Source organism: Heterocephalus glaber, unplaced genomic scaffold (assembly GCF_053883595.1).
Source record: "Heterocephalus glaber isolate CG9 unplaced genomic scaffold, H.glaber_assembly_v1.0 deba00001472, whole genome shotgun sequence".
In the NCBI taxonomy this organism is placed as follows: domain Eukaryota; kingdom Metazoa; phylum Chordata; class Mammalia; order Rodentia; family Bathyergidae; genus Heterocephalus; species Heterocephalus glaber.
The window spans coordinates 92,055,195-92,081,261 of record NW_028258315.1 but is presented as its reverse complement, the minus strand read 5'-3'; the positions used below and the strand labels follow the sequence as shown (position 1 = coordinate 92,081,261).

The 26,067-nt window shown below is 40.9% G+C and overlaps 2 protein-coding genes across 40 annotated transcripts in view; one reads left to right on the top strand and one right to left on the bottom strand.

Annotated features, from left to right (window-relative positions):
• The first annotated feature begins 457 nt into the window (after nucleotides 1–457).
• Uqcc5 (ubiquinol-cytochrome c reductase complex assembly factor 5) lies at nucleotides 458–3,025 on the top strand. The gene is made up of 2 exons (XM_004864386.3): nucleotides 458–735; nucleotides 2,922–3,025. Exons 1-2 carry the CDS (start codon nucleotides 585–587, stop codon nucleotides 3,011–3,013), a joined length of 243 nt encoding a protein of 80 aa, XP_004864443.1. The 5' UTR covers nucleotides 458–584; the 3' UTR covers nucleotides 3,014–3,025.
• A 4,250-nt stretch (nucleotides 3,026–7,275) lies between these two features.
• The window catches only part of Pbrm1 (polybromo 1), a 135,953-nt gene continuing 117,161 nt past the window's right edge, over nucleotides 7,276–26,067 (bottom strand). For 25 of the 39 annotated variants that reach the window (XM_087182409.1, XM_087182415.1, XM_087182427.1 and 22 more), the window contains 7 exons: nucleotides 23,127–23,337; nucleotides 22,307–22,508; nucleotides 18,584–18,748; nucleotides 15,128–15,283; nucleotides 12,315–12,385; nucleotides 11,985–12,201; nucleotides 7,276–10,392 (listed from right to left, as the gene is read on the bottom strand). In XM_087182409.1, the coding sequence (XP_087038535.1) occupies nucleotides 10,220–10,392; nucleotides 11,985–12,201; nucleotides 12,315–12,385; nucleotides 15,128–15,283; nucleotides 18,584–18,748; nucleotides 22,307–22,508; nucleotides 23,127–23,337 (1,195 nt within the window). In that variant the 3' untranslated portion in view covers nucleotides 7,276–10,219. The remainder of the gene's footprint in view (nucleotides 10,393–11,984; nucleotides 12,202–12,314; nucleotides 12,386–15,127; nucleotides 15,284–18,583; nucleotides 18,749–22,306; nucleotides 22,509–23,126; nucleotides 23,338–26,067) is intronic. The other 14 variants (XM_087182431.1, XM_087182435.1, XM_087182436.1 and 11 more) reach the window with 2 other exon arrangements.

Here is a 26,067-nt window from a genome sequence, read left to right as displayed (position 1 = left end):
ACGCTTACTTAGAATTTTGTTGTGATGATTAATCTTTCCATCGGGTTTCAACAAAGCATATCAGATTCTGTTATTTTGGAAGTCTCACCAATTACGTCCCTGAAATAAAAGCAAGACGTCAGATGATTACACTGAGTATGGTGAGGTACATGATGAGTCCCTCACAGAGGGTCACCACTTCTGTCAGGGTACTAGGAAAAAAGATGGCGGTGGCAGGGTAGGGGGCGCGGCCGTCAATCCAAGACCCCGCCTGCACAGGGGCTGCGGGCAGCTGGCAGCGGGCCCGGCCCACGCCACGTAAAAGCTCCGCCCCCTGGGACAACCCCTCCTCCGAAGCTGAGGCGCTTGCGCCAGCTCCTTCCTGCCGGCTCAGTCTCACGGAGCATGCGCTATCTAAGAGTACTCTAATTGGCGGATCTGCACGCCTCGACGCATTCTGATTGGTGGTGCCGGGTCGACCCCTCCCCCAGCTTCTCACCCAGCGGACAGAAGCTCGGTGTTGCACGGAGGGTCGCTTTCAATGCGTCCAGGCACTCCAGGCACTCCTGAGTCCGCTGTACCCCTCTTCACAAGCTCTGTCGGACATGTTCTCCAGGGCCCAAGTGCAGCGAGTTCTGCAGAGGGTGCCCGGGAAGCAGCGATTTGGCATCTACAGGTTCTTGCCCTTCTTTTTTGTCCTGGGAGGAACGATGGAGTGGATCATGATTAAAGTGCGCGTGGGACAGGAGACGTTCTGTAAGTGGGGTGCAGCAGCCTCCGTTTCCCTTCTGGAAGGCACGAGGCGGCAGGGATTCTTTGCCTGAGGGGGGTATTAGATTGCAGACTGCTCGTTCCTCACGGCGCCGAGCTGCTTTTTCACGCTTGTTGGAAGGGCAGGTGCAGTTCCACTCCCTGGCAGCTTTGGTGCAACACCGGCTAGAGGCACCCCGCTTTTTTGTACGCCTAGTACATTGACGTCCAGCTTTATGACCTTCTCTGCAATTTGAGGGGAGGGCACGTTCCTCCAGTCAAACTAACCTCTCAAGCCTTCCTTTCACACTTGCCGGCGACATTGTTTGGGCCTAAGGAACAGGATTGCTCTCAGCAAAAGAATGAGGGTGGATCCTGAGGATTCATGGAAATCCCTGCTACTAACCTGTCCTCTCAGAGCTCTAGCGCAAACCCTGGAAGAGGTGGTCTCGTGGCTTAACTAATTACCACTGTCTTTACAGAGCAGTCATTGGCACCAGGTCTTTGGCCTGCACTCAGATGCCCAGCATTGTGAAAAGAATGCCTGGCATTGATTCGCAGGCCAGTTCCCCCTTTAAGGAAGAGTTCTCCAAGCACTGGGTCATTTCTGCTTAGCCTCTCTCCTGAAACACTATCACTTGTGAATTGGCAACTCTCATTTTTAGTGTTTCCTTCTGTTCATTCACTCATCGACATTTAATGATAACCCAGGAGAGCTTCTGATGGACAAGGCAGAGGGTCTTCCACTCTGGCAGAGCTAATCGGAAAGCCAGATCATAAAAGAGTTATCTTTGGGGCTAGGGTGTAGCTCAGCAGTACAGCACTTGCATAGCACGCAAGAGGCCCTAGGTTCAATCTCACTGGGAAAAAAATACCATGAAGTGCTGTGGGGTCAAGTGCAAGGACAACTGGAGTCCAGGCGGGCAGTTACCATGTAAGACAGGCCCCAAGGGCTGTCAGCTGGGGGAATGTCTGTGGGATTGTTTTTATGGCAGTGGTCAGAGAAGGCCTGGACACCTTGCGTGTATGCTGTTTGATTGAAGAGTGAAAGTTACAAAGATGCTTGGGCAGAGCCATAAAAGCACTAAGATAAATGTATGTATCTAGTTGTATATTCCTTGGGCTATTTTCTTGGAAACGGGTGTATAGCCAAGGATTGGAGGGTTTGAGGAGTGGCTTTTTGTGGGGAGATTGGTAGGAACACTTAGAGATAAGGGCTGACAAAGTTTGGTGATTGAGTGGACTCAGGAGACGGAGTACAGAGGCTTCTGGTGGGACAGCTGGGGCAGGGGCAGAACACAAGCAGGGTGATCCTGGCCTTCCTTTGGGGATGGGCTCAGGTGGAGATGGTTACACAGATGTGATGCCCAGGAGGCACATCTGGGCCAGAAAACTGGATTTGTGGACTAATCACAGGCAAATTGTGGTGAGAATGTCAACCCCCCATTTGTTGACTTCGAGTGGCCAGAGAGGCAAGGAGGGATACCAGGTTGTTCTTACAGAAGACAGATTAAAGAACTTTGAGTACGTGAAGGGAAAATAATCCCATCTTCAGAGAGACTGGATACCTGGACCCTTGGGAAGGTGAGAGAGAATGGGTCAGTGCCTGGTAGAAGTAGCTGCCCTTGAAGTTAATTGGAAGAGTCCTTTATGAATATAGGACAAGAGCCTTTGAGGGGCCAGTTTTGTTTTGTTTTTCCTTTTCTTTTGTGATACAGTACTGGGGATTGAACTCAGGGCCTTTACATTTAGCTACATCCCTAGCCTTTTTCTGTGACCAGGCCTCACTGCTAAATTGCCCAGGCGATCCTCAGTGATCCTCCTGCTTCAGCCTTCCAGAGTGCTGGGATTACAGGTGTATGCCACCACTCCCAGATAGAAAGGCCAGTTTTTAGTTAAGAATGATTTCAGAGAGCTGACTAGAAACTGTTGGGAGAAGGAAGTGAGGGAAGTCTTAAAACACTAAGAGATGTACCAGGACCTGATCCTCTCTTTGAAGGCCATGATATTTACCCTGCTATTTAAGGCTAGAACTCCATGAACACCGTCCACATTTAACTCGTTTTGTTTAAAGTTTATTTTGGCATTGAGTTAAACAATGTTGAGATTGAGAAATAGGTGGCAGACTATTGGTTCAATTACTCAGATTTTTAGTTTCTTAAAAATCTAAGCAAAATTTTTGTTTGATACAGATGATGTCTACCGTAGAAAAGCCTCAGAAAGGCAGTATCAGAGAAGACTGGACGATGCATCAGAAACTGAACTTCAGCAGTCAATAAAGTGAACATGAATTTTATTACTGGTTTAAGCTCCTTTAAAAATATACTTGTGATGGGGCTGGGGATTTAGCTCAATGGCACCGTGCCTGCCTTGGAAGTGCAAGGTCCCGAGTTCAATCCCCAGTACCAGAAAAAAAAATGTACTTGTGAGAACCCTTCACACAGGTTGTCCTTTAGCAGCTACATATTATTCCAAGAATTGCTTTTACAGGGAATTTTCATAGTTCTGGAGTTTCTGCTTGAATAGTTCTCAAGTAACTGTTGGACGGTACTTTATGGAAGATTATTTCTTCCTAAAACATCCACCTAATGGCTGTAGTCCATGAATGAATCTAGTCTGTGAAAGGTTTAACAATTCAAGGGTCAACCAGGATGCTTTTCAGAGCAGTCTGAATTGTAAAAGTCTGAATTGTAAAGCTTTTTCTTCTGTCCTGGATCAAACAGGACTTTAGGCATGCTAGGCAAGTGGTTTACCACTGAGCTACATCCCTAGCCAAAGCCCTTTTTTTTTTCCCTTGGGTATTGGTCCTCGAACTCAGGACCTTATGCTTGTAAGGCAGGCGAGTTGCCACTGAACTAAATCCCTGGCCCAAAGCCCTTTGTTTTTAAGCAACAAATGATAACCTTAATTTTTCTCCTCTTTTTGAGACAGGATCTTGCTATATAGTTCAGGCTGGCCTTGAACTCACTATGTAGGTCCGGGATGGCCTGGAACTCTTGGTGATCCTCCCGCCTCTGCCTCCCAACAGCTGGGACTACAAGCGTGTGCCACCATGCCTGGCAATAACTTAAATTTTTTACAGAACTCAAATCATGGATGTCAAAGAACTCTTATTATTACAGGATCATTTAAACTAGGATAATTATGGAGATTACATTTCTGTCTGCTACCAGCTTGTACACTTTTTGCTAGGGTGGTGGGAATTCCTGAATGACTACTACATATTACTCATGCGAGTGCTCTTGTGAACTTCCTGGCATAGGAGGGCAGGCTTCTGTGATTCATACCCCTTTATAATCAAAATGCTACTCTTTCAACCAGCTGGTAAAGATGAAGACAGCTGCTCCTTTCACAAGAAAGTGAATTTACCCAATGAAGCAACCATAGTCTTGAAACAAACGAGAGACAAAGTCTATGGAGGGAGATTTGCCAATTTGACCAACTGTGAGAAACTGGTAGAAAAAGCAAAGGCATACTGGATAATCACATCCAACATCTTTTTTTTTTTTTTTGGTACCGGGGATCGAACTCAGGTCCTTGCGCCTGTGCAGCAGACGGCGGCGAAACCACTGAGCTAAATCCCCGGCCTCCAACATCTTTTCAAACAAGAAAATGTCTACCTTCTACAGAAGGCCAAGTTCTGAAAGTTCCTAGCTATTGTAAAAGAATAAACAAGGTAGTGCTTAAGACTACAGGGTATCCTTAATTTTCTCTGCCATAAACATGTCTCTTAAATTTTTCTAGTTTTGGGCCAGGGATTTAGCTCAGTGGTTCCACCGCCTGTCTCGCAAGCACAAGGTCCCGAGTTCGATCCCTAGTACCAAAAAAATTTTTTTTCTAGTTTTTTCTTCCTGATCTAAATTTATCCACTTATGTTAGTACCACTTATGTAAATTGAGAACTAGGGACTAAGATCTCATCAAACTACTATGGACAGCAAGATCAGCATCACTACTGGGAGATGTCTGAGTGTGAAGCCAGTAAAGGCTCACAGCACCAGTGAGAGCAATGTGCTGCATCATAATCTGCTCACTGTGCCATCTAGTTGTGAACCTAATCCTAGACACAGTTTGGTGATTAGACTGCTGTATAAAAAAATTACAGTAGGGGGGCTGGGGATTTAGCTCAGTGGTTTTGCCGCCTGCTGTGCAAGCGCAAGGACCCGAGTTCGATCTCTGGTACCAAAAAAAAAAAATTACAGTAGGAGGAGGTCAAAATCACAAATTCAAATTTAAGTCATGCCTGGGCAACTCAGCAAGACTGTCTCAGAATTAAAAATACTACAAAGGGCTGGGATGTAGCTCAGTGATAGAGACCCCTGAGTTTGATTTACCAATACAGGGAAAGAAAAGTGGTATGATTCCCCATTATATGGCCACATTCTGTATGTCCCTTCTCCCAGCTAAGAAGTTGAAGTATATTTGATACACAGAATATATGTAATACACACTTATCATTCTTTTGTAAAGAATGACAGTAAATGCCAATAAAACCATTGGCCAACTTCTTTTATCTGCTGTGGTTCTTTCCCTGCAACTTCTTTTATCTGCTGTGGTTCTTTCCCTGACACATCCATCTTGCCTTTTTCCCAGAACCACGAGTCTGAATTCTGTGTTACCCTTCTCTATGGTTCTCCTCTCCATTTCTTTTTCTTCCCTTCAGAATGCTGGTTTTTTTTTTTTTTTGTACTGGGGATTGAACTCAGGACCTTGTGCTTGTTAGGCAGGTGTGATGCCACGGAGCTAAATCCCCAGGCCCTTGATTAGTTTTTTTTTTTTTTTTTTTTTTGGTACCAGGGATCGAACTCGGGTCCTTGCACTTGCAAGGCAGGCGGTGGAATCACTGAGCTAAATCCCTGGCCCTCCTTGTTTAGTTTTTTCAGACAGGGTCTCCCTATTGTAGTTCACGCTGGGGTTGAACTCACTGTGTAGCCCAGGCTGGCCTCAAACTCATGGCAATTCTCCTGCCTCAGGCACCTGAGTGCTGGGATTATAGGTATGCACCACCATGCCTGGCTCAGAATGATTAAAGGACAACAGGGTTTTGAAAAGGACAGCACAATGTCTAACTTCAAGGCAGGTAGACTAGCAAAGCAATTATTTTATGTACTGTAAGACATTTTCAGACCCTTTTTGATGCTATGGAGAACTCATCTTTGTTAAATGAGGTGCAAGCTTGTTACTTTTCTGCAATCTGAATTTTTTTGGTGGTGGCAAGCACTGTACTGGATGGAGCTATACTCCCAGTCTTCCCTTAAAACTTTTAATCCCCTGCTGGGGATGGTGACAAACACCTGTAACCCCAGTACCCGGGAGGTCTGAGGCAGGAGGATAGCCACGAGTGAGGCCAGGATGGGCTACATAGACCGTCTCAAGAAAAATAAAAACAAAAATCCCCCAAAACTTTTTACCCTCCTATTAGTAACATATAACTACCCTATGTATCATACACTGAAACTACTGGTGGAAATTTAAAATGAAAAAGAAACCCAGTGCTGCCACATGCTGAAAATAGAATGGCAGTGCCCCCTACTGTGAGTTATAAGGCCAAAACATTTTTAATAACTTCAATTTCAAAAACTATAGCACTTATTCTAGAGTAATGAAAACCTAGACTAATTAGCACTTATTGCTGGAAATCCACCACTACTATCTGGTGCAGGGAAAAGAACATGAGCTTTGGGGCTCCACTTTATCATCTGAATTGATCTGGAAAGTACCTAAATCAGGTAAATAGTAAATAAATAATAATAATAATAAATTGTTTTTGTTCATCTTGGAAGTTTTACCTAGACCCCTGATTACTTTTAGCAAAGCAGTATCATGGCTTAGACCGCACACACACATATAAAATTTGGAATTTCTTGACACATCTAGGTGTAACCCCCGAGACGTGAATACCACAAAATACACCAAAATGGGAGAAAGGAATAGTCAATCAATTTTCTCAGTACTGAACTTTTATTCTGCTGACATAGCACAGTTCCAAACTAAAAATGAATAGAGTAATACTGAGCAGTATTTGCTCATAAATACTCATGGGCATGGACTACACGCAGTACAGCCCCACACACTCAGGAGACAGAAATACAGGGATCTGCAAAGCGATATTATAAACATGTTAAACACACACCTGGGCCACCTCTGTCTCCTCTGGCCACAGACAAACTATCTGAAGTGAGTTATTCTACTTTCTGACAGGGGACACACTTCCTTCACCTTCTGCCCTCAATAAATTGCTCTTCAATTTTAATCTCAACCTGCATTTCTGTCTATGCTGGGCATCCTGAGGACATGTTAGCCTTGACTGCCAGCCTCAGAGGGGTGGCAGGTGACACTTCAGGCTGTAGTCTGATTACATGTGCTTTTTTCAGTCTGATGATGCCTGGGCCCAAACCAGGACTTAGCACACTGACTTTCACCTGCTCCTAAGGAACTTTATTCTCTTAAACTGGCAAAACTGTTAGTATGACATCAGGGCTTGTAGGAGTGTTTTCTCTTTAATTTGCTTGAAACTAATAGAACAACCAAACGGGGCTAATCCAAATCACTTTGCAAACTCCATTTTTATTTTGATTAAAAAGCTTTAGATGAACAAACATATGATACATACATATTGTAAGGACTAGTAACCACTTAAACCTTAGATGATGATATAATACAGAAATTAGAAAAAACCAAGTTTTAATTCTATCTAGAAACACTCAAGCTGAAAAATCAGTACCAGTAGAGGGCTTTCCACAAGTTAAGTGTCCTCCCTCAATTCTTCCTCACAGGAAAGGGAGGGTGGGTTAAAACAAATAATTAAAGGCCTTTAAAATTAGTTGGCTAACATTCTATTTTAAACCTATAGGCCCGGCCATATAAACAAAATTTTCCATAGGAACTTACATTTTGAAAACAGGCTATTATACTTTCAAAGCCACATTACTACAGTTCCTAAAACTCATGGGAAAAAAAAAGATATATGGTTTACTTGTACTTTAAAAAGTCAGGAGTTGTTTTTTTTTCTTCCTTTCTTTCTCTTGGGAAGATGGCTGACTTCAAATCTTATATCCTAAATATTAACTGATGTTCTTTAAATTAGTGTACAGAAAGACATGATTCTAAAATAAATAAAACTTTCTTTCAATTAACTTAATTAGGGCCTGCCTAGCTGTACCCTGGGCCAGCTCTACACTGCCTTAGGGAGATCCTGGCTGGCTCTTGAGTCCCAGGGCACCCAAGGGATGGGAAGGAGCCTGGAGGAAGAGTGCTCTGGCTTCTAACACCCCCAGGGCCCACAGTGAAGAGTTTTTAAAGAAGTCTCATCCAGCCCTTAAAAAAGGGAAATAAAACGAATGCATGAAATAAATAAATAATTTAACCAAAATTAAGTTTCAGGTTCTTTGGTGTAATTCAAGGATGTCTACAAAGAAGAGAATTTGATTGCATCACACAGTCCAAGATGATTTAATGATCCAAATAACCAGAGTTGAAGATTTCTTTTTCTGGGTCAGTTTAACAATAAGGTACTGACATACTACTGCAATATGTTTCAGAATTCAAAATTATTGAAAATACTTGATGCAAACTGAGATCCAGTGGTTGACTAATGGCAATTAAGTTACAAGGGCCTCCTGTATTTATGTTTTTTTTGAGACAGGGTCTTGCTATGTAGCCCTGGCTAGCATTGAACTCATGATGTAGCCCAGGCTGGCCTTGAACTCATGGTGATCCTCTTGCCACAGCCTCCTTCCTGAGTCCTGGGATTACAGGCCTACGTCACCATGCCCAGTTAAGGGCCTCCTGTATTCAAAGTATTTACATACAAGAGATACATTTCCATTCTATACTCTTTTTTCCTCATGATTTATTAAGTATGATAATTAAGCATGTGGGTATTGATTCATACATTAAAAGGAAAAAAGTATCCTCTAAGAGTCACTCAAAAACAATGGTGGAAACTCCACCACAAATGCAACCACCCTGTTACAACAAAGAAGGTTTCAAAAACATGCTGCCATGAAATGATGTTTCACATTTGTAGTTTCCTACCATTTAAGCAGCACACTGCCTCCAAATGTTTATTCTAGGGCCATATAAGAAAAAAGGTCACTAAACCCTAGTATTTGGGATCCATAATGGTCTTTTTATTTTTTAGTAAATAATGGTCTTTTTAGTGAGCATTTTCTTAAATTATGATTCCTTTTTCCTGTAATTCCAAAGCACAGGTTAAATTAAAAAATATATTTTAGAAAGTATTAGATTTCTGGTTGAGAATTACAACCCTGAAACTTAGAAGAAAAAAATTTCCCAACTGATAAGGAAATAAAGAATATAAAACATATTTGCATATGTAGGCATTGTACCCTTTCACAGTTAATGCTCACGACACAGTTCATATCCAATTACTAGGGCCAGGGATTTAGCTCAGTGGTTCTGCCGCCTGCCTCGCAAGTGCAAGGTCCCGAGTTTGATCCCCGGTACCAAAAAAAAAACAAACCCCAAAAAACATATCCAATTACTATACTCCTTTCTTTAGGTAAGGTTGTGTTATATTGAAAAATAAGTCATCTCCATGTACACCTCAATGCTTTCTTCAAGATGAACTTCAATGTTTTCCAATGTAACATTTAAATTCTCAAGTCATCTAACATATATAGGCATAACTTGTGAATTTATTATAAACAGGTCAAAAGTACCCTTAAACTTACCTTCCAAGGCTAAATATAACTCTTGGCTATGCACACATTCTGCAAAAATCAATGACACCACGGATGTTTAACTCAGCACAAGAAAATTGCTGTTTCCTCCAGGAATCTGGGAAGTACACTAGCTGTAGATGGACGCACAGCACTGACTATGGGTTTCTATAGAGAGCCTCTGAGTTAAAAGAGCAAATGTGACAAACATCTATAATCTAAGTAACAACCTTCCAAAGAAAGCACTTGACTTTACCTGTAAGAAACAGCTTTTTCAGAAAGTGGCTTAAGATACTCAGGCACACAAAACATACATATACATACTCCCCGCTCTAAGATGTAAACTAGAACAAACTTCACATTTCATTGTCAACTTAAACTAATCTGTAAACTCAAGTTTTTTTTCCATTTTGTTTCTTCTTTTATGAAAAAAAAAAAAGCACCCCCTCCCCTAAACGAAACAAAAAACAAAATTCCCAAGCCAAGACAACATTGTTGATGGTTTCAGGTCCATGGCAACAAGTAAAAAGATAAAACTCCAAGTCTAAATGTACAACTAATTATGAAACTGGTTTTAAACAAAGGAAACATATGCAAAAAAATCTTTGTGTATTTGATAAAGTCAACTTAATATAACAAAATCAAATTGAAATAGCTTATTAAAAGTGTCCTTATATAAAAATGGCCTTGTGATGTACAGTAAAATGCAATAAAAATTATCCTTTGTTCCTTCCCCCCACCCCAGTAACTAAAATGGCTACTGTTCCACAACTCTTTATGCTTTATAAAAGAAACGTAATGATGTGATTAAACGTTTTCTAGGTTGTATGCTTGGCGAATGTTGAGGGTGTCTCGAAGCATCAAATCCCGCAAGCGCCAGAGGGCATCTGCCATGGTGGTGTGGGCCCCTTTACTTTTGAGCCAATGGGAGGGTAGGCGACTCTCCTGTTCTTTTGATAAATGGATGTCACGTCTTCGAGCTGAAAATTAAAGTGCAAATAAACACAAATTGGAATTTTAAGATGACAACATGTCCTTTACTTCTAAGGGCTGATAAATTATAAAACATTTTATATTTTAAAAATATTATTATTTTATTTTGTTACTGAGGATTGAACTCAGGGCCTTCACACTGAGTTACATCACCAGACCTTTTAAAGTTTTTAAAATTTTGAGCAGAGTCTCACCAAGTTGCTATATTGCTCAAACTGGGCTTAAATTTACGATCTTCCTGCCTCAGTCTTCCAGAATGCTGGGATTACAGGAGTGAGCCACCATGGCCTGGCTAAATGCTGTATTATGAATTTTTAACAAGCAAATTTTTTTCTTTCAGTGGTACTGAGGATTGAACCCAGGGAGAGCTGAGATATACCACCCCACCTTTTATTATTTTATTTTGAGACTGGATCTTACTAAATTGAGTAGGCTGGCCCTGAACTTGATTCTCTTGCCTCAGCCTCCTGAGTAGCTAGGATTACGTGCAAGTGATACCTCAAGTAAATTTTTTACATCATTTCATTAGGGACTAAGAGATCTGATCATTAATAATTTATTTTATTTTTGTTTGTTTATTGGTACCGGGGATTGAACTCAGGACCTTGTGCTTTCAAGGCAGGTGATGGAACCACTGAGCTAAATCCCCGGCCCTAATAATTTATTGTAGGTGCCACTGATTTTTAATTTTTTTTAATTTTTAATTTTTTTGGTATGGGGATTGAACTCAGGATCTTGTTCAAGGAAGGCACTGGAACCACTGAGCTAAATCCCTGGCCCACCACTAATTTTTTAAAAATTAATTTTATTTTCTTTTATCCCATTCCCCGCCCCCAAGCCCCTCCCTTCCCTATGTACAAAAGCTTTTGTTTCTTTTTTTTTTTTCCCCTTCTATTTTCAATTTTTTTCTTGTCCTTCCCTGGTGTCACTGATATTTAATTATTACTTCAACACTAACAAACCAGCCTAAAAAGGTAAATATGTGAAGGGGAAAACATATCTTCCACTCTTAAATCAAATTATCAAATTTGGTTTAGAAATGAAGAATAAGTAGAAACTTCCAAATTTCTCTCCAGTTTCTAGATAAGTTATTTCAGTAAATAGTGAAAATTTATATTAAATCTGTTGAACTACATGACTAATTTGATAGCCTGATGAAAGTATACTTTCCAATTTTTTTCTCTTTTTAAAAATAAATTTGGTATCTACACTAGGGCCCAAATTCCTGAAAAATTGAAAAAATACTCCAAAAGATGGCAGTGATGTTTGTAACAAAACTAAACTTTGAAATTTGACTAAAAATTCCATTTTCAGTGTGTGATGTTAATATACAAAGAAGCTCCAAACCATTTGATGAAACATACAATTTATTTTACTGGTATATGCAAAAGGCATGTTTTGTGTTTTTTTTGGTACTGGGGATTGAACTCAGGTCCTTGCGCTTGCGAAGCAGGCGGCAGAACCACTGAGCTAAATCCCTGGCCCAAAGGCATGTCTTTTATATAAGAGCCAACAGCAGGAGAGGAACTGGGAAGAAGCATATATTTCACAAAGGCTTATTCAGAAGGATTCTCCTTACCTGCCAGGGTTTGGTCCCACTTGCTAATGCTGTTGGACTCAGCACTGAGTCCCTCAATGTATTTCAGGTAGGCCTCTGAGTGCAGAAGCCGTTGGGTCTTCGGTGGGGGAGCCACAAACATAGGTGTTGTTGGCTGCTGTATGACAGGGGGGCCAGCTGGATGTGGACCAGGATATGGAGGTGGTGCCTGCTGCCCTGGAGGCCCCAAAACTCCCACCTGAAAGAGCATGGGGCAATGTGGTGAGGCAAAAAGATACTCTGTATGTGTTCTGAGAAGGAAAATGGCTAGAATTCTGTTGAGTCCTAGAAAAATCAAACTGGGGGGCTCACCTGTTGTCCATATGGACTTCCACCTGGTGCTGGAGACCCTATCATAGGGGCCACTCCTTGGTTCATCACACCTATAATTCAGAATGCAATGGCACAATTAGAGGCTCTGAGTTGGATGACTGAAAAGCTTGTTTGATAAGAAATGAAGCCATTTATAATGCCAATCTATGCATTGAGTGTGGATAACCATAAGCACCCAAAACAAGATTCAAATAGAGAGTTTATATTTTTTTGTTTCTATGTAAAGCACTATGCTAATAGAACTTGTCAAATGCACATCAATATGGCCATTCTGTAGAAGTGATCTGAATATTGTATAAAATTCTAATCTTTCTCTAGGTAAGCTATAGTCAGAATACACCTGTTTTCAAGGTACTTTTCTTCTGACAACACAGTCTTCTGGAACTGGAGCCTGCGTTAATTTCAGCAGGAATGGTGCTGGAATCAGGCTCAGCAGTAAAGACACAAGGGAAGAGGCTGTCGAAGTAGTTAACTGAATTTGTGGAGGCTAGAAGCTCTGCCTTGCTGTCCCCTTGAGGACCATTAGGGGATACTATAATACAGACAAAAAAATGACACTTCCATCTGATAGACTAGAACTCTGAAAATGCATGTATGGAAGTGGAGTAGCCTTGTTGGTATTGCTTTAGATACAAAATGACAAAGGAACAGAAAGAGTTCATGGCCCTACTATATTTATACTATTTCTCTGGTAATAACTTAGTGAACTTCCTTTGGTGAATGTTCATTAGCAAATGTTTTCTCACAGGCACTAGATGGTAGTAATAAGATGTCCTAAATTAAGTATCTCAGGCTATATATCCCAAGCCATCCATTTGCTATTTGGATAAAACAAAGAAATAGGCAAAGGACCCAGTTCATTAAAAACAAAACACAAGTGAAACCACACTGAGCTGTTCTCTAAAAGCTTAAACAAGACCTGCTGGCTATGCAGAATGATAATAAGGAACTAACTTCATAGTCTATAGTTTCTCTGGATTAAAAATGCTGATATATTGCTCAGGCAGAAGATCATTATTCTAAGGTTTAAAATGTTAAATGCCACTTACAAAAAGAGGCATTTATTCTCTTGTTAGAGAAAAAAATAAGTAAAAACAAGCTTGTTTAAAAACAGGAATGTTTCCATGTCAAGTGCACGGAAGTACACCCAGATCATCACAGTAGGATCCTAATGATTATTTATGAACGAATGAAGAGGGGGTATGTAAGCTTCTGTTGCAACAATACATTACTAAGTCCCTGATCATTCCCCTAGGACACTCACCCACCCACCTTAGACTCCACACAGGGAGGGTCCCTAAACTGCCTACATCATTGGTTTGCAAGGCAGCACAAACAAATCAGCAAACCTCTCTGCTTCCTCTGTTTATAAGTGCCATGCCAGGGTAGCGAGAGGGGATGTGAGCTGAGACTGATCAGATATGTGAGTGTACACACCAAGAGGGTTCTTCCTTGTCTCTCTATGACCAGAGGTGTGCTTCCTTCAAATGCAACTTAGATTCTGAAAAAGGGGAAAGTATAGCTATGCCCCAACGCCCAACAAAAGACACCTGCTACCAGGAGGCACTGGACTTATGGCTCTCACAGAGGGCTACATGCATCTAGAAGGTGTCAACTCCAACCTTGTCTTACTGAATTCAGAGAAATACCCTATGCCAAGCAAGAGGGCGCAGATTTAGGGCCAAGTTCACTGGTCACACAGGAACATCTATTTTATGACTGACTCCTGCTGCCACAGCAATTTACCTAACACACCACTATTTTCAGAATGAAATGCCCACTTCTATAAACATCTCCTCCTCTCGGAGTATTGGGTGTAAGGAAATAGGACAAGCTTTCAACCACATTATATCTGGCTTGGGCCCCTGTTACTAAAATATCAATTTTAGTAATGGAGCTAATGTTACTCCAGGTGATCTAAGGGCATATTCCCTCCAACTAGATACCAGTCAAGAGCATATGATGGCAATTAATATGGGAACTTATGATTTTCCTTTAAGCTTTCTTTGAAATAATCTTTCAACTTGTTAATTCATTATAAAGTCAAATTGGAGCTATTTTTAGACCTCATTTATGTACAGTATTTCTATGTAAAAGAAGTTCTAGGGTATGGGTGACAGACAAACCAATGTCTACAGCTAGTACAGTGGGCTGATTCTTTAAAATGTTAAGTATGGCTTTTTAAGGGATTCAGATACAGAAAACTAATTCAATGCAAATTCATTTCCTTCCTCCTTTTTGTTCCCAGGATAGACTAAGTGAAGGATTTTTAAGGAATTTCATATTAGTGACTCCACAATCCCTTTAGAAGGGCTGCTTGATGAGGAGGAAATAGAGCAGGGACTCTATAGAGGAAACTCTGTGAGATAAGAATTATACTCAATGGACAAATGTACTCAGAAGCAAAGAGTACTATTATGTATGACTCGGAGGTACAACTCGGGAAACTTCATTTACTGATAGGAGGGTGTGGTCTTCTAGGCTGGCTGGCTTTCTGAACACATGTCATATGTTTAAGTAATTATACAGTATGCCTCTTGCCCCTTGGTCTGCTGAGTCTGGCCTCTACCGTGTGTGTATCCTGTGCTGCTGCCACACAGTCAGGTACACAAGAACACAGGTGGTGGGCCAGCTGCTCAAAACATAGGATAAGGCCCTGATGCTGATAGTTCTGGGATTCTCAGTAAGGGAACCCTGGCCACAATTGACAGCAGTTATCTCCTAGAACCAGTGGCTGAGGGAGGAAAAAAACCATGAAGATGAGATTAATGAGTGAATGAGGATGTTCTTACCCGGTGGTGTGATGCCCGGGAGGCCAGACACACCTGGCGGAAGATGGTGGGGTGGAGGCCCCCCAGGGTGAAGTGGCTGCATGCTGCCCATGCTAACAAGGCCATCAACTGGGCCCTGTAAAGGTGGAAGGCCTGGCGGATAGCCACCCATCATGCCTTGAAGGACACAACAAATTTCAGACATGCATCATTAACATGCAACATGAGCTAATAACAATCCCCGACATGCACTACCCACGAATAAAGCACCCTTAGTACTGCATGATATAACTGTAATTAGTGAAATCATTTTATTGCAAAAATGAACAGAATAAAAAGTTACAAATATGAAACCCAACATTTCTGGATGAATTAGTACTTAGTACATTACTGTTGTAGTTATTTTTGCTGGGATAAATATGCTACATTTTTCACTTTAATAATAAAGACTTCTAATAACACCTTTCCCACCTTCAGAATTACTGCCAAATGTTCAAGCAGAGCGACTAGTTCTAAGGGCTAAAACTCTAACTGAACAGCACACACCTCATCATTCCACTCTGCCCACACTCATATGCCTACCATGGGTACACATGAGGGGAATCAAAATGGAGGGAAATGAGGTGCATGGTCCTGATCACAAAACAACAAAGCATGGCTCTCCAGCTTGGGGCAAGGAATAATCTACTCCTCCACCCATTTAGCCCCTCGCTGCTAGTAAGAATGGATTATGTTAAGGTTTGAGCTGGGAACAGCTAAGAGCCATCACACTGAATAAAGTTTCATCTTTTAAATTTCAAAATATCTTAAAGATAAAATCGAAATCCTCCCAAGCCAACCAAAGCCCCGGCCACTCAGAAACCTATATTCAGACTTTAAGAAAGAACAGCTGGAGAATCAGGCTCTGCTGACATGAGAAAATGCCAATTTTCATCACTGTCACCAAGCTCACAAATGTCCTCACACAAACCTTCAATTAACAGGGAGCATTTTAATCAAGACAGAATTTCTGTGAACAGAGGCTTTTACTCCTTTATTTTCAAAGCATTCCTTCTCACAACAAATATCTTCTGTTAGCTAGGGGAAAGTTTCAGCAAACAAGTATTTTTTGGCAAAAGAGGTGAAAATAATTTCAAAATGTCAAAGACTCACCTATGAAAAGCCTTTTAAAATCACATGGCATTTTTTTTTAAACAACAAAAACTACTTTTTTGGGAGTTGTAATGGTTACAATGAACAAGAACACAAAGCTCCCCCTGAAGCACAGCCACTTTTGGTCAAAGTTTCTTTCAAAGGGAGGGGTAGGGACTAGTGTCAAACCTCACTTTTATAATATATTCTTTGTGCAGGGTCTCTGGGAAACTTGATTCTGAGAATTTCACTCTGACTTTCCCTAAGAATTATTCGAAAGGTATTTATTTATTTATAAAAGTTTAATTTTAAAGCCATGACATTACTAAAATTCTGATTTTAGATCACATTGCTTCCTTAAGTCTTAACTGAAAAACAATTACATAAACCAATAAAACAAATGTGAAATATCTCTATACATGAAATAGAATGAGTTTTATTTTTGGGAAGTAAGAGTTCTGAGAATAAAACTACTTTCGAAAAGACACCATAATCTTAAACATGAAGAAATCCAATGCTACTAAACTGCCTTTTAACCACACCACCAGGTATAGCTTTTAGGGATAAGTAGGTGATAATTTAAGGATGTTAGGAGGCTTTGCTTTCAATGACAAAAGCCCATCTGAACGCAGCCTTCACAGGCTGTGGTTGAAGATTCAACTATTAAGCACTGAAAGACATGATACTTGTCTTCATTAAACTGTACTTTGGCATTTATTATCCCAGTCACATGTGTTCAAATGAGCTTCAATGCTTGTAAGCAAAGCTGGTCTCAGACACCAACAAGGCTAAGACTTGGTCGCTAAGTAACCTGTAAGTCCATGGAAAGTCATCCTCTTAGCTGCAAAGTTCCCTCTGTGGACCAAAGACTGGTTACTGTTGAGAATGCCTGCCCCTCACTCCCATGGCCCAGAGGTCTGGGCAGCACACCCTTAATAATGGAGCAGGGGCTTTCTAGAGGGCCCACCTTCCTCATCGATAGAACTCTATGATGTTATTCCCCAACAGGGAGCTAAAATGCTGCAGCTGCTGTTTTTAAAAAATGTTTTTAGCTGTTTGTATTCATTTTGTTAATATGTCCCTGGGTTTTGTAGTCACAGCACAGTGCCACAATATCACACATCAAATAGAACAAAATAAGATGTAAATGAGGGAATTCTAACTTTCAAAGTCCCCATGTTCAAGGCCTGATTTCTAAAAACCTCTGGAACCCCATTAACCAAAATGGGCCATGGAATAGAGCAGGTGATTATGAGATTTGTTAGATCAACATCAGTTACACTGAAAGTACTGAAAAGCCATGATTCAGATGTGCTTTGGTGAGTGCAACTGCTGAGTTCAGAGACAGTGCATTTGAGAACTTGCCATCACAAAAGTTAGGAGCGACAATGGAAAAGTTAACCTATGGTATCTATTCTTCCTTAAAAAAGCAAAAACAAAAAAGGCAAAAACAAAAAGAGCATCCCAATGAACCTGGCTTGAACAACATTGTCTTGGACTCCCTGCGAAAAAGGTCAGACTACTGGCTTAAGAAGAAACAAGTGGTTTGTACAGACCTCACCAGGCTTGGAGAGGTCACAAAGAAGAGGCCTGAGAAGGGTCTGCAGGTTTCTCATTGGAGACAAGTCAGACAAGGATATTCAATTAAAAAAATAGTCAAATTTGCTATGGCTACCAGAACCAGAGACAACACACACAAGCAAACCACATTCATCATTTTCTTTCTTTCTTTTTTTGTTTAAATATGTGACTGGGATACTAACAGAAAATGCAGTTTAATGTAATTAAATAGAAAAGCATTACAGAGTGGGCACAATGAATTGAATAAGGACTTTGTATTCTATTTTTCAGTCATGCACATTGGTGACCAAGAAAGGATTTACAATGCATTGTCAAAAATCCTTTTAAATGGTCAGCCTGTTAAGGATGGCTGCAGCAGAACAAGACAAACTGAATACTGGCATGAGACAGAAAATCAATATCATCTAAAGACTGATACTGTGTTTTCTCTTGGGAATTCCTCTAGAACAGAATTTAGCATCCACTTATATTTTCTGCTGTAGCACTCTATCAAGAGCAGTCTGGGGTGAGAACATCACCAGACCATGCCCATAGCCAGGGAAGAGCTGCTCCCTACCAATTCCCAGGGTTGGGTCCAGGGCCCATTTCTGGGTTAGAGGGGAGGCATTGCCTGCATGGGAAAGGCAATATAGGACGACATGGATGACTTCAAACTTTGAATCTGTCATGACAAAAGGCTACAGACTGTGGGCTACTCCTCTTGGAGAAAAAAAAAATGAAGGAATTTCTTAAAGTGGAAAAAATGGTCTTATCTCCTGTTTTTACCTGCAACAGGTGTCAACTGCTGATTGAGCATCCCCATTGGTGTTGGTGGTGGCACCACCCCCATGAGAGCCCCCACAGGGGTGCCTGCTCGGGGAGAAGCACTCGGCTGCTGTTGCTGTGCTGCTCGCTCTCTCTCCTGCTGCTCAGCAACTTTAGCTGCCCGCTCTGTAAAGGCATTTCAGATTTTCAATTCTGTTTTTAACCCAGGAATTCAAAATACCATCCATTGCATTCAACAGGACTAGTAAAAACACAGGCAACAGTTCTGTCTCAATGGAAAGAACAGTAGATGACTAATCTCAACACAGGAGGAGTCGGGCCGATTTCACTTGGTAACCTAGAATCCAGCTTTCCTATCCCATCTTGAGAACTGGTCTGCAAAGATTTCAAGAATGTTAAGACTGCAACACACATTCAGAAAGCACAGGTTTTATTTAAACACATCACCAGTGTAACCACCGTGGTTAATCTCACGAGGCACCCTGAAGATGAGAAGCACTACCATTATTCTAGTATTAATAGCAATACAGATTATTTATAATTTCAACATGAAGCAATTCCATGGCCCATTATAATTTTTGGCACAATTGTTACTTACTATATTTTCCTGATTCCTTGTTCCCAATTTTACTAACATTTTGAGGACTCTAATCAATGTCATAGATTTAGCAGCTGAAGAAAATTAACTCTGTAAGGGAAAAGTAGCTTACTTCCTCTTCCATAAGACTTTAGGGAAAGTAAATGGCTAATTTCTATGTTCTAATGAAGCAAAGAGGTAATGTTTAATAAATCCCAAGCGGGGGGAAATGCATGATACTCTAGGCTATAATCATCAGAAGGAGGGAATTAACACATACATGGATGTGGCAATGTTCTGAAAGAACCAGGTTTCCTGAAGCTGAGGCAGTTCAAAACTAACCATTAATCATCCTAAATCAGCAAGACTTCCAGAATCCAATCTTATTTCATTCAATACACAAGAGGAGCATTTTCCTGTGGCACTTATGGGCTGTAATCCACTACCCCTTTTCACACTCTTGAGCTACATCTGCATCTCCAGAGCCAGCAGCCCCAACAATCACATTCCAAGCAGGCTGGATCTTTACTTCAGGGGTACTGTATTTCCAAAGTTCTCACCACACAGGGTTTTTATTCAGCATCACCATTTTTAAGTAAGAAATCTTCCCTACCCTTCCGATGGGCAAACTGAGGCTGAGAGACAGGTAGTGACTTGCCCAAGGATACAGAGAAAACCAGCAATCTATGCCCCTGACTCCCGATATTACTCTCCAACTGCCGCACATTAACCCTCCAACATAGAATTCAAAAGGCTACCACTGAGCCCAGGAGGGGAAAAATAGCTAGAGGTCACATGTCTTTAAAGAGAATAAAGAGACAACAGCTCCAGTCTTTCTTTAGGATAAGAATGTGAAAGTCAAGCAAGTCAAAGGAAGGACCCTTGGCTGTGATGGAGTTGCCCGCACAGACTTCATCATTAACAAAGTTTCAGTTTACAGACCCTTGGTAAACTGTGTACAATGTGTATGAGGGACAAAGGCCATTTGAACAACACATCTCCTTGAGCTAGCAGTAAAAAAAATCATTGATGATCCAGACCCCACATTAAATTCTACTATTTTCATTACACAAATACAGTAAAATGAGAGAGCAAAAAAAGAAAACTGAAAAAAACATCAAAGTTCAGGCCTGTGGATCAAATACTAGACTAAGTTACCTGCTGGCTCTCTCTGGGAGAAGCCCAAGTGGGCTGTCCTAGAAAGCAGAAGTATTATAATTAAGTGAGCCAAACTCCTAACTTTGGGTTTTGAATTTAATGCACAACCCCACCAAATGTTCAGAGTTGAGTCTCAGGCAGATACTTGACAATTCACCCTCATCAGATTCCTCCTGAATTTCAGATTCCTTCTAGAAAAATTTCCAACAAGCCACCATCTTCGCCCCTCTTCAACTCTGCCTTGTATTATTATCTCTAAATTTCTCTCTCCTGTTCACACCCTAAATAGCCAGCTGTCCAGTACTGGCTGTGCCTCAGAAAAGGCTTTAACCACTTACCAGTCCAATTATTTAAACACAAAAATTGCATGTTTCGCCATTAATTTTTATAAGATAATGTAACAAGAAATTACAAATGACAATTTTATCAAATTTATTTAATATAAGAATAGACTGTCTGAAATGATACCTGCTCGAGCGAGGACGCTCAGGATAGTACATAAATGAAAGCGCTTCGAGCTGCCTGGGTGACGCTTGGCGTGAACTGTTAAGTGGTTAACACACTGTTAGCCTGCAACTGAGTGGTACATTTGATCTTAGTATATGTGCTGCTGAAGCGAGCACTGTACATTTGATCTTAACTCACATGAAGGCCAGAAATAATCAAAACTCCCCCAAAGCTCTAGGTTCTCAGAGAACTGAGGGTTTTTCAAAGAATGTCCTATAAAACAGTTCTTTATGATATTAGTAGATATTACATAAGTACTTGGTCAAATTTCAGAAAATGCCAGATAATAAAAAAACAGGTTCCTAACTGTAGGTCTTAGAGACTTTAACATGAAAATGTGCCCGGTAAGTTTCTTCTTTTCATTTTTCAAAAGTCTCTAATGTATGCCCTGTAAGTTTCAAAGACAAGAATGTAGAATGCTTTTCAAACTGACTTTGCAGCAAAGTGATTTTTGGCTGATTAGCTGCAGAAGACCCTCAGGGAAGCCTGCTGTAATTTTATAATAATCAATTGTAACAAATGAAAGGAGTAAAACTTTTTAAAAGACGGTTTCTTTGGAGACTGCATAAAGTAATAAAGAGGGGCATCCTTAATAATTAACTTACGTTTGCTGGAAAATAATAATTTGGACCTAGCCAAGATTAATGATTGACCACTGCAGAAAAGATGGATCTAAGCTGGGAAAATGAATCAATATGTAAAATTCCAAAGGAAAAAATACAGCTCAAAGAGCAAAAGTCCTGCCTAAAGTTTAATACTCATTTCTGTATTAAAGCTATGCCTGATATTAGCAAGAATAATAACAAAAAAATTAAAAAACTCAAAATAATTTTCTCTCAAGTATTTGTCCCTCAATAGCTGAGAACCACCAAATCCTTGAATAATAGTTCATGGCCCAATGTGATTTAATTGTAGAGTAAAAGGCAGCTGAGCTTTATCAAAGACATAGCCACCTTAACAGTAGCTATGAATACAAATACAGCACAGGCCAGGACTGGCCTAGAAAACCAGGCACTTCAGGTAAGCCTCAGACTAGAGTTTAAACACAGGGCTTTTCAAGAGCCATAATAGATGATTATTAATTTTTAAAGGCTCCTTTCAGATGAATTTTAATGAAAATTGGATTTTACATCATTGTAGAATCATTCCCCAGCTCAATGTATGTATACTTTACAGGGCTCAAAGAAAAAAAGAAACTCACACAGTTTTCAACAGCAAAACAGCTTTTGTTTGAGGAATTTGGGTGAGGGGTGTAGGGGACGGGGGCGACACACAACGCCAAGATCAGAGGCAGCACTCTGTTCAGTCAGAACAAGCCTGTCACGAAAACTGCAGCTGACTACCCTCTGGAACAGTTGCCAATGTGAAGTTCATGTGCACATGGCAAGAATAAGAAAGGTAAACCCTGTCTATGCTGGTGCATTTCTCAAAAAACTCCCTTGCTTTGAAAGCTGAGACAGTTGTGCTTAGTCTTTATTTACCTTCATATTCTGCCTTCTTGGCCGTCTCAAGGTTTCTCCATTCTGTCCCCACCAGTCGGCTGAGCTCCCCAAAAGAGTAGTCTGGGTGCTGGGCCTTAATCACAGCTCTCATCTCACTGCTGAACAGGATGTAGCCACTCATGTTGATTTTCCTTTTAGAGCCTTCCTTCTTTGCACTGCCTTTGGCAGACTTTGGAGTTGACTGTAAGACAGAACACTCTTATAGTGCATCAGAATGTTGCATCTGGTTAACTGCTGAGTTTCTGGAAGTCAGGAACGTAAGATCCAATAGTTACTGTTTTATAAACACATTCAGTTTGCAGATGGCCATTTTCTCAGTCAAAACACACCTCTTCCTGGCCTCTTACCAGGGTAAGAAAGTTTCACAGAATTCCATAACCGCAATTTTTAAAGGTGACCTCACAGTAAAGTCTTGAGAAAATTCTGAATGGGAAAAAACTGCCAGTAGGAATCACCTCAACCAAAGAATGAGGTTCTAAGGAAGAAGAGATTAAAGTGGATGATGCTACTCCTTATTGGTTTTCTTCAAGACAAGGTGAGGAAAGAATTCTAACAAACCTGCCATTAAATAACCTATGACAATAAAAAAAAAAAGGTTAAACTATAAATCATTAATGGCTTCATGAGAAATACGTGTTTTGTAAATTAAAAACAAACAAGTAAATTAAGGCATTGACATATTTTTAAAAATCTGTTTTTCCTGCAGAATTCTAGATGAAAGTTCACTCGTGGAGGGGATGGCCACATCTGCACATCAAAGCTGAGAGCATGACAAGTAACAGGAACATGTCACCTTCACCTGTGGGGGTGTATAGGGCATGAGGTCCAGCTCACTGGCTAGAGGAGTCTGAAGCTGAGGTAGAGAAGGAGGTTCAATGACCTCACTATCTTCTTCTCCCATCTCTTCAATATCATCATCTCCACCTTCTAATTCAGCAAATTTAGCTTCTAACAATTGGATCTTCTTTTCCAACAAAGGTGATGGCTCCTTCTGAGGAACGATTGGCTTTCTGAAAGAAGTGATATTAAAAAAAGTTACCTAACACCACTCCAGGACTGGTCAAAAAGGAGTCTTCTAAGGGCAGCAAGAGAGTTTAAATAAAGTGACTTCTCTATTCTGCATTTTGTTTCCTCTTGGCACTAGGCAGCAGAGGCACTGACTGACTACAGACCGACTGACCAACTGACCAACTTGATTGTGGACAAGGCCAACATCTCATGAGAGAAGGTAGGCTCAAAAGGGGTTAGGTAGCCCAAAGAAAAAAAACAACAAACTGAGCTAGCAGTGCTAGCCACAGGAAAAGCCCTTGGTTATCGTAAATTGTTAAAATAATGTGGGGTTGTGTTCCCAAAGTGACTCCTTCCACTGGGCAGGCTAGAGCAGCACCTTCTGTATTTGAGAGGGTGAAGCCACTATGTTTGAAAAGGTTAACTGTTTCAGACTGAGCCACAGAACAACTGCAAAACAACTTCATTTTCAGGGTTTCCAGCATTACTCTACCACAGTGGGTGACAGCCAGCCACAAGAGGTAGTTGTGGGCAGATCCTAGACATAAGGCCCCCTAAAATGTTTAAGATCAGACTGAGAATGACACAGAACCTTGCCCTGTGTGGTGAGAAGCTAGGTCGAGCATGTGCGGCTTTCAGAAGTGGCAGAGTCTGAAAGTGCTGGCATTAAGTCAAGCAGTCTGCCTAAACCCCATCTCTGCTACCTATATCCAGATTCACTCACACAGGACATGCCTTGGTGTTATGGCTTATGTCTAGATGTCCCCCCAAAGCCTCATGTGGTCATAAGTGGGGCTTTTTAAGAAGTAGCTGAATCTAGAGTGTGTGATGCTGGAATTGATTTCATGATGCAATGTTATGCTCAAGGGCACTAGGACTAAGTGGGTGAGGACTACCCACCCTAAGTAGCCTGCATAAGATATAAAGGAAAGAGCTGTGGTCATCCCTTGTTGCTTTGCTACCTTCTGCCAGCCATGAACTGTTTTTCCTCTGTGATGCCTGTCTGTCATGCCACCCCTGAGCCAGCTGATTATGGACTGAAACCTTTACAAACTGTGAGCTAAATAAACCTTTTCTCCTTTAACTTTGGGTATTGGGTGTTTTGTTCAGCAATTGAGAAAAGTAACTAAGACACTTAGCTTGGACAACTGCCACAACCTGGGGCACAAAGACAGAGGGACCTTTGGAGCAGAGGAACTACCTCACAAACCCATAAAGCTAGATGCAGAAAACGGTGATTTGCTGGGTTTTGAGACTATAGATCCTGGAAAGAAACCACTTATTCAAAAATACAGAGAAATTATTTTTGGACAAATTTTTTTTCTCCATAGGTTTTTTGATGTTTGGGTTTTTTCCCTTTTTTCTTGAGTTTGCGCTGTTTTTTCTTCTTTCTTCTTTTCTGTTACTTTTATCTAATTCTATTAATTTCCTTTTACTCTTTATTTAAAAAAATTTTGGGGGGGGGTACCAGAGATTGAACTCAGGACCTTGCGCTTGCCAGGCAGGGGTGGCGCCACTGAGCCACATCCCCAGCCCTTCTTTTACCCTTTTTTTGTAACGGGGATCGAACTTGGGATCTTGCACTTGCCAGGCAGGTGGCGGCACCACTGAACTAAATCCCTGGCCCTCCTGTTACTCTTTAATAGGCTCCTTTATCTCACTTTTCATCTTCCATTGCTTAATTATTCAAATTTTATTCATTCTCCAATTCCCTACTCCTCTATCTTTACTAGAATAACCATTAACCTTTATTAATCTTTAGTTAGTTAACTTTATGCTTTTACTCTTGAATTTTTTTTTATTATTAATGGAGGTATAGTTGTTGAATATAGTATTTACTTTAAATAATTGGTTTGTCTTAGTATTTACACAATTATAGATATCTTTTTTAGAGCTTGGGTGATATATTATTGATTCTTATGTTATGTCAATATCCAGTTTGTTTTCAATGCTATAATTACTGATTGTGCTGGGACTATCAGGGTGGCACAGCTGTTGCTATTAACTGGTTTTCTCTGTATGCCAGTATCTGGATTGCCTTTGTGTCAAACTATTGTTTGGTCCATACTGTGGTCCATTCCCAAAGAACTGAGTGCTGGGCCAATTACACTGCATCCTCCTGATATAGAAGGCAGGGTGTCAAAGCTGGCTGGGGATATAAGTGCGACAACTCAATTACAAGATCCCAGGACAGCACCAAATAATTTCTAGGACCCTATATGTGGAACTTCTTGAGGGCTCCCATGAGATGTGGACAACATAGAAGAGATGAGATGCCGTGCTGTGACTCTTCACAGTGGCCCAACTTTGCACTTTTTTTCTTTCTTTTTTTTTTAAATTTTTTTGGTACCGGGGATCGAACTCAGGTCCTTGCGCTTATGGGGCAGGTGGAGGAACCACTGGGCTAAATCCCTGGCTCTTTTATTTTTCTTTTTATCCTTTCCTCTTTTTGTTTGGACCAAGTGTGCTCTGCAGAACTCGTTCTTCCCGTACCCCTTCACCCGTCCCTTTTCAAATAAACTTTTGGCACCATTTTTGGCTTGTCTTGTCCAATTCTTTGTTTGAGGCAAGAAGGACCTGTAATACTTTTTGTTTGTTTGTTTTTTGTTTTTGGTACCAGGGATCCAACTCGGGACCTTGCGCTTGTGAGGCAGGCGCTGGAACCACTGAGCTAAATCCCCGGCCCTGTAATACTTTTGATTAGTAGAAGTGGTTGGATCTAGGGACAGAAG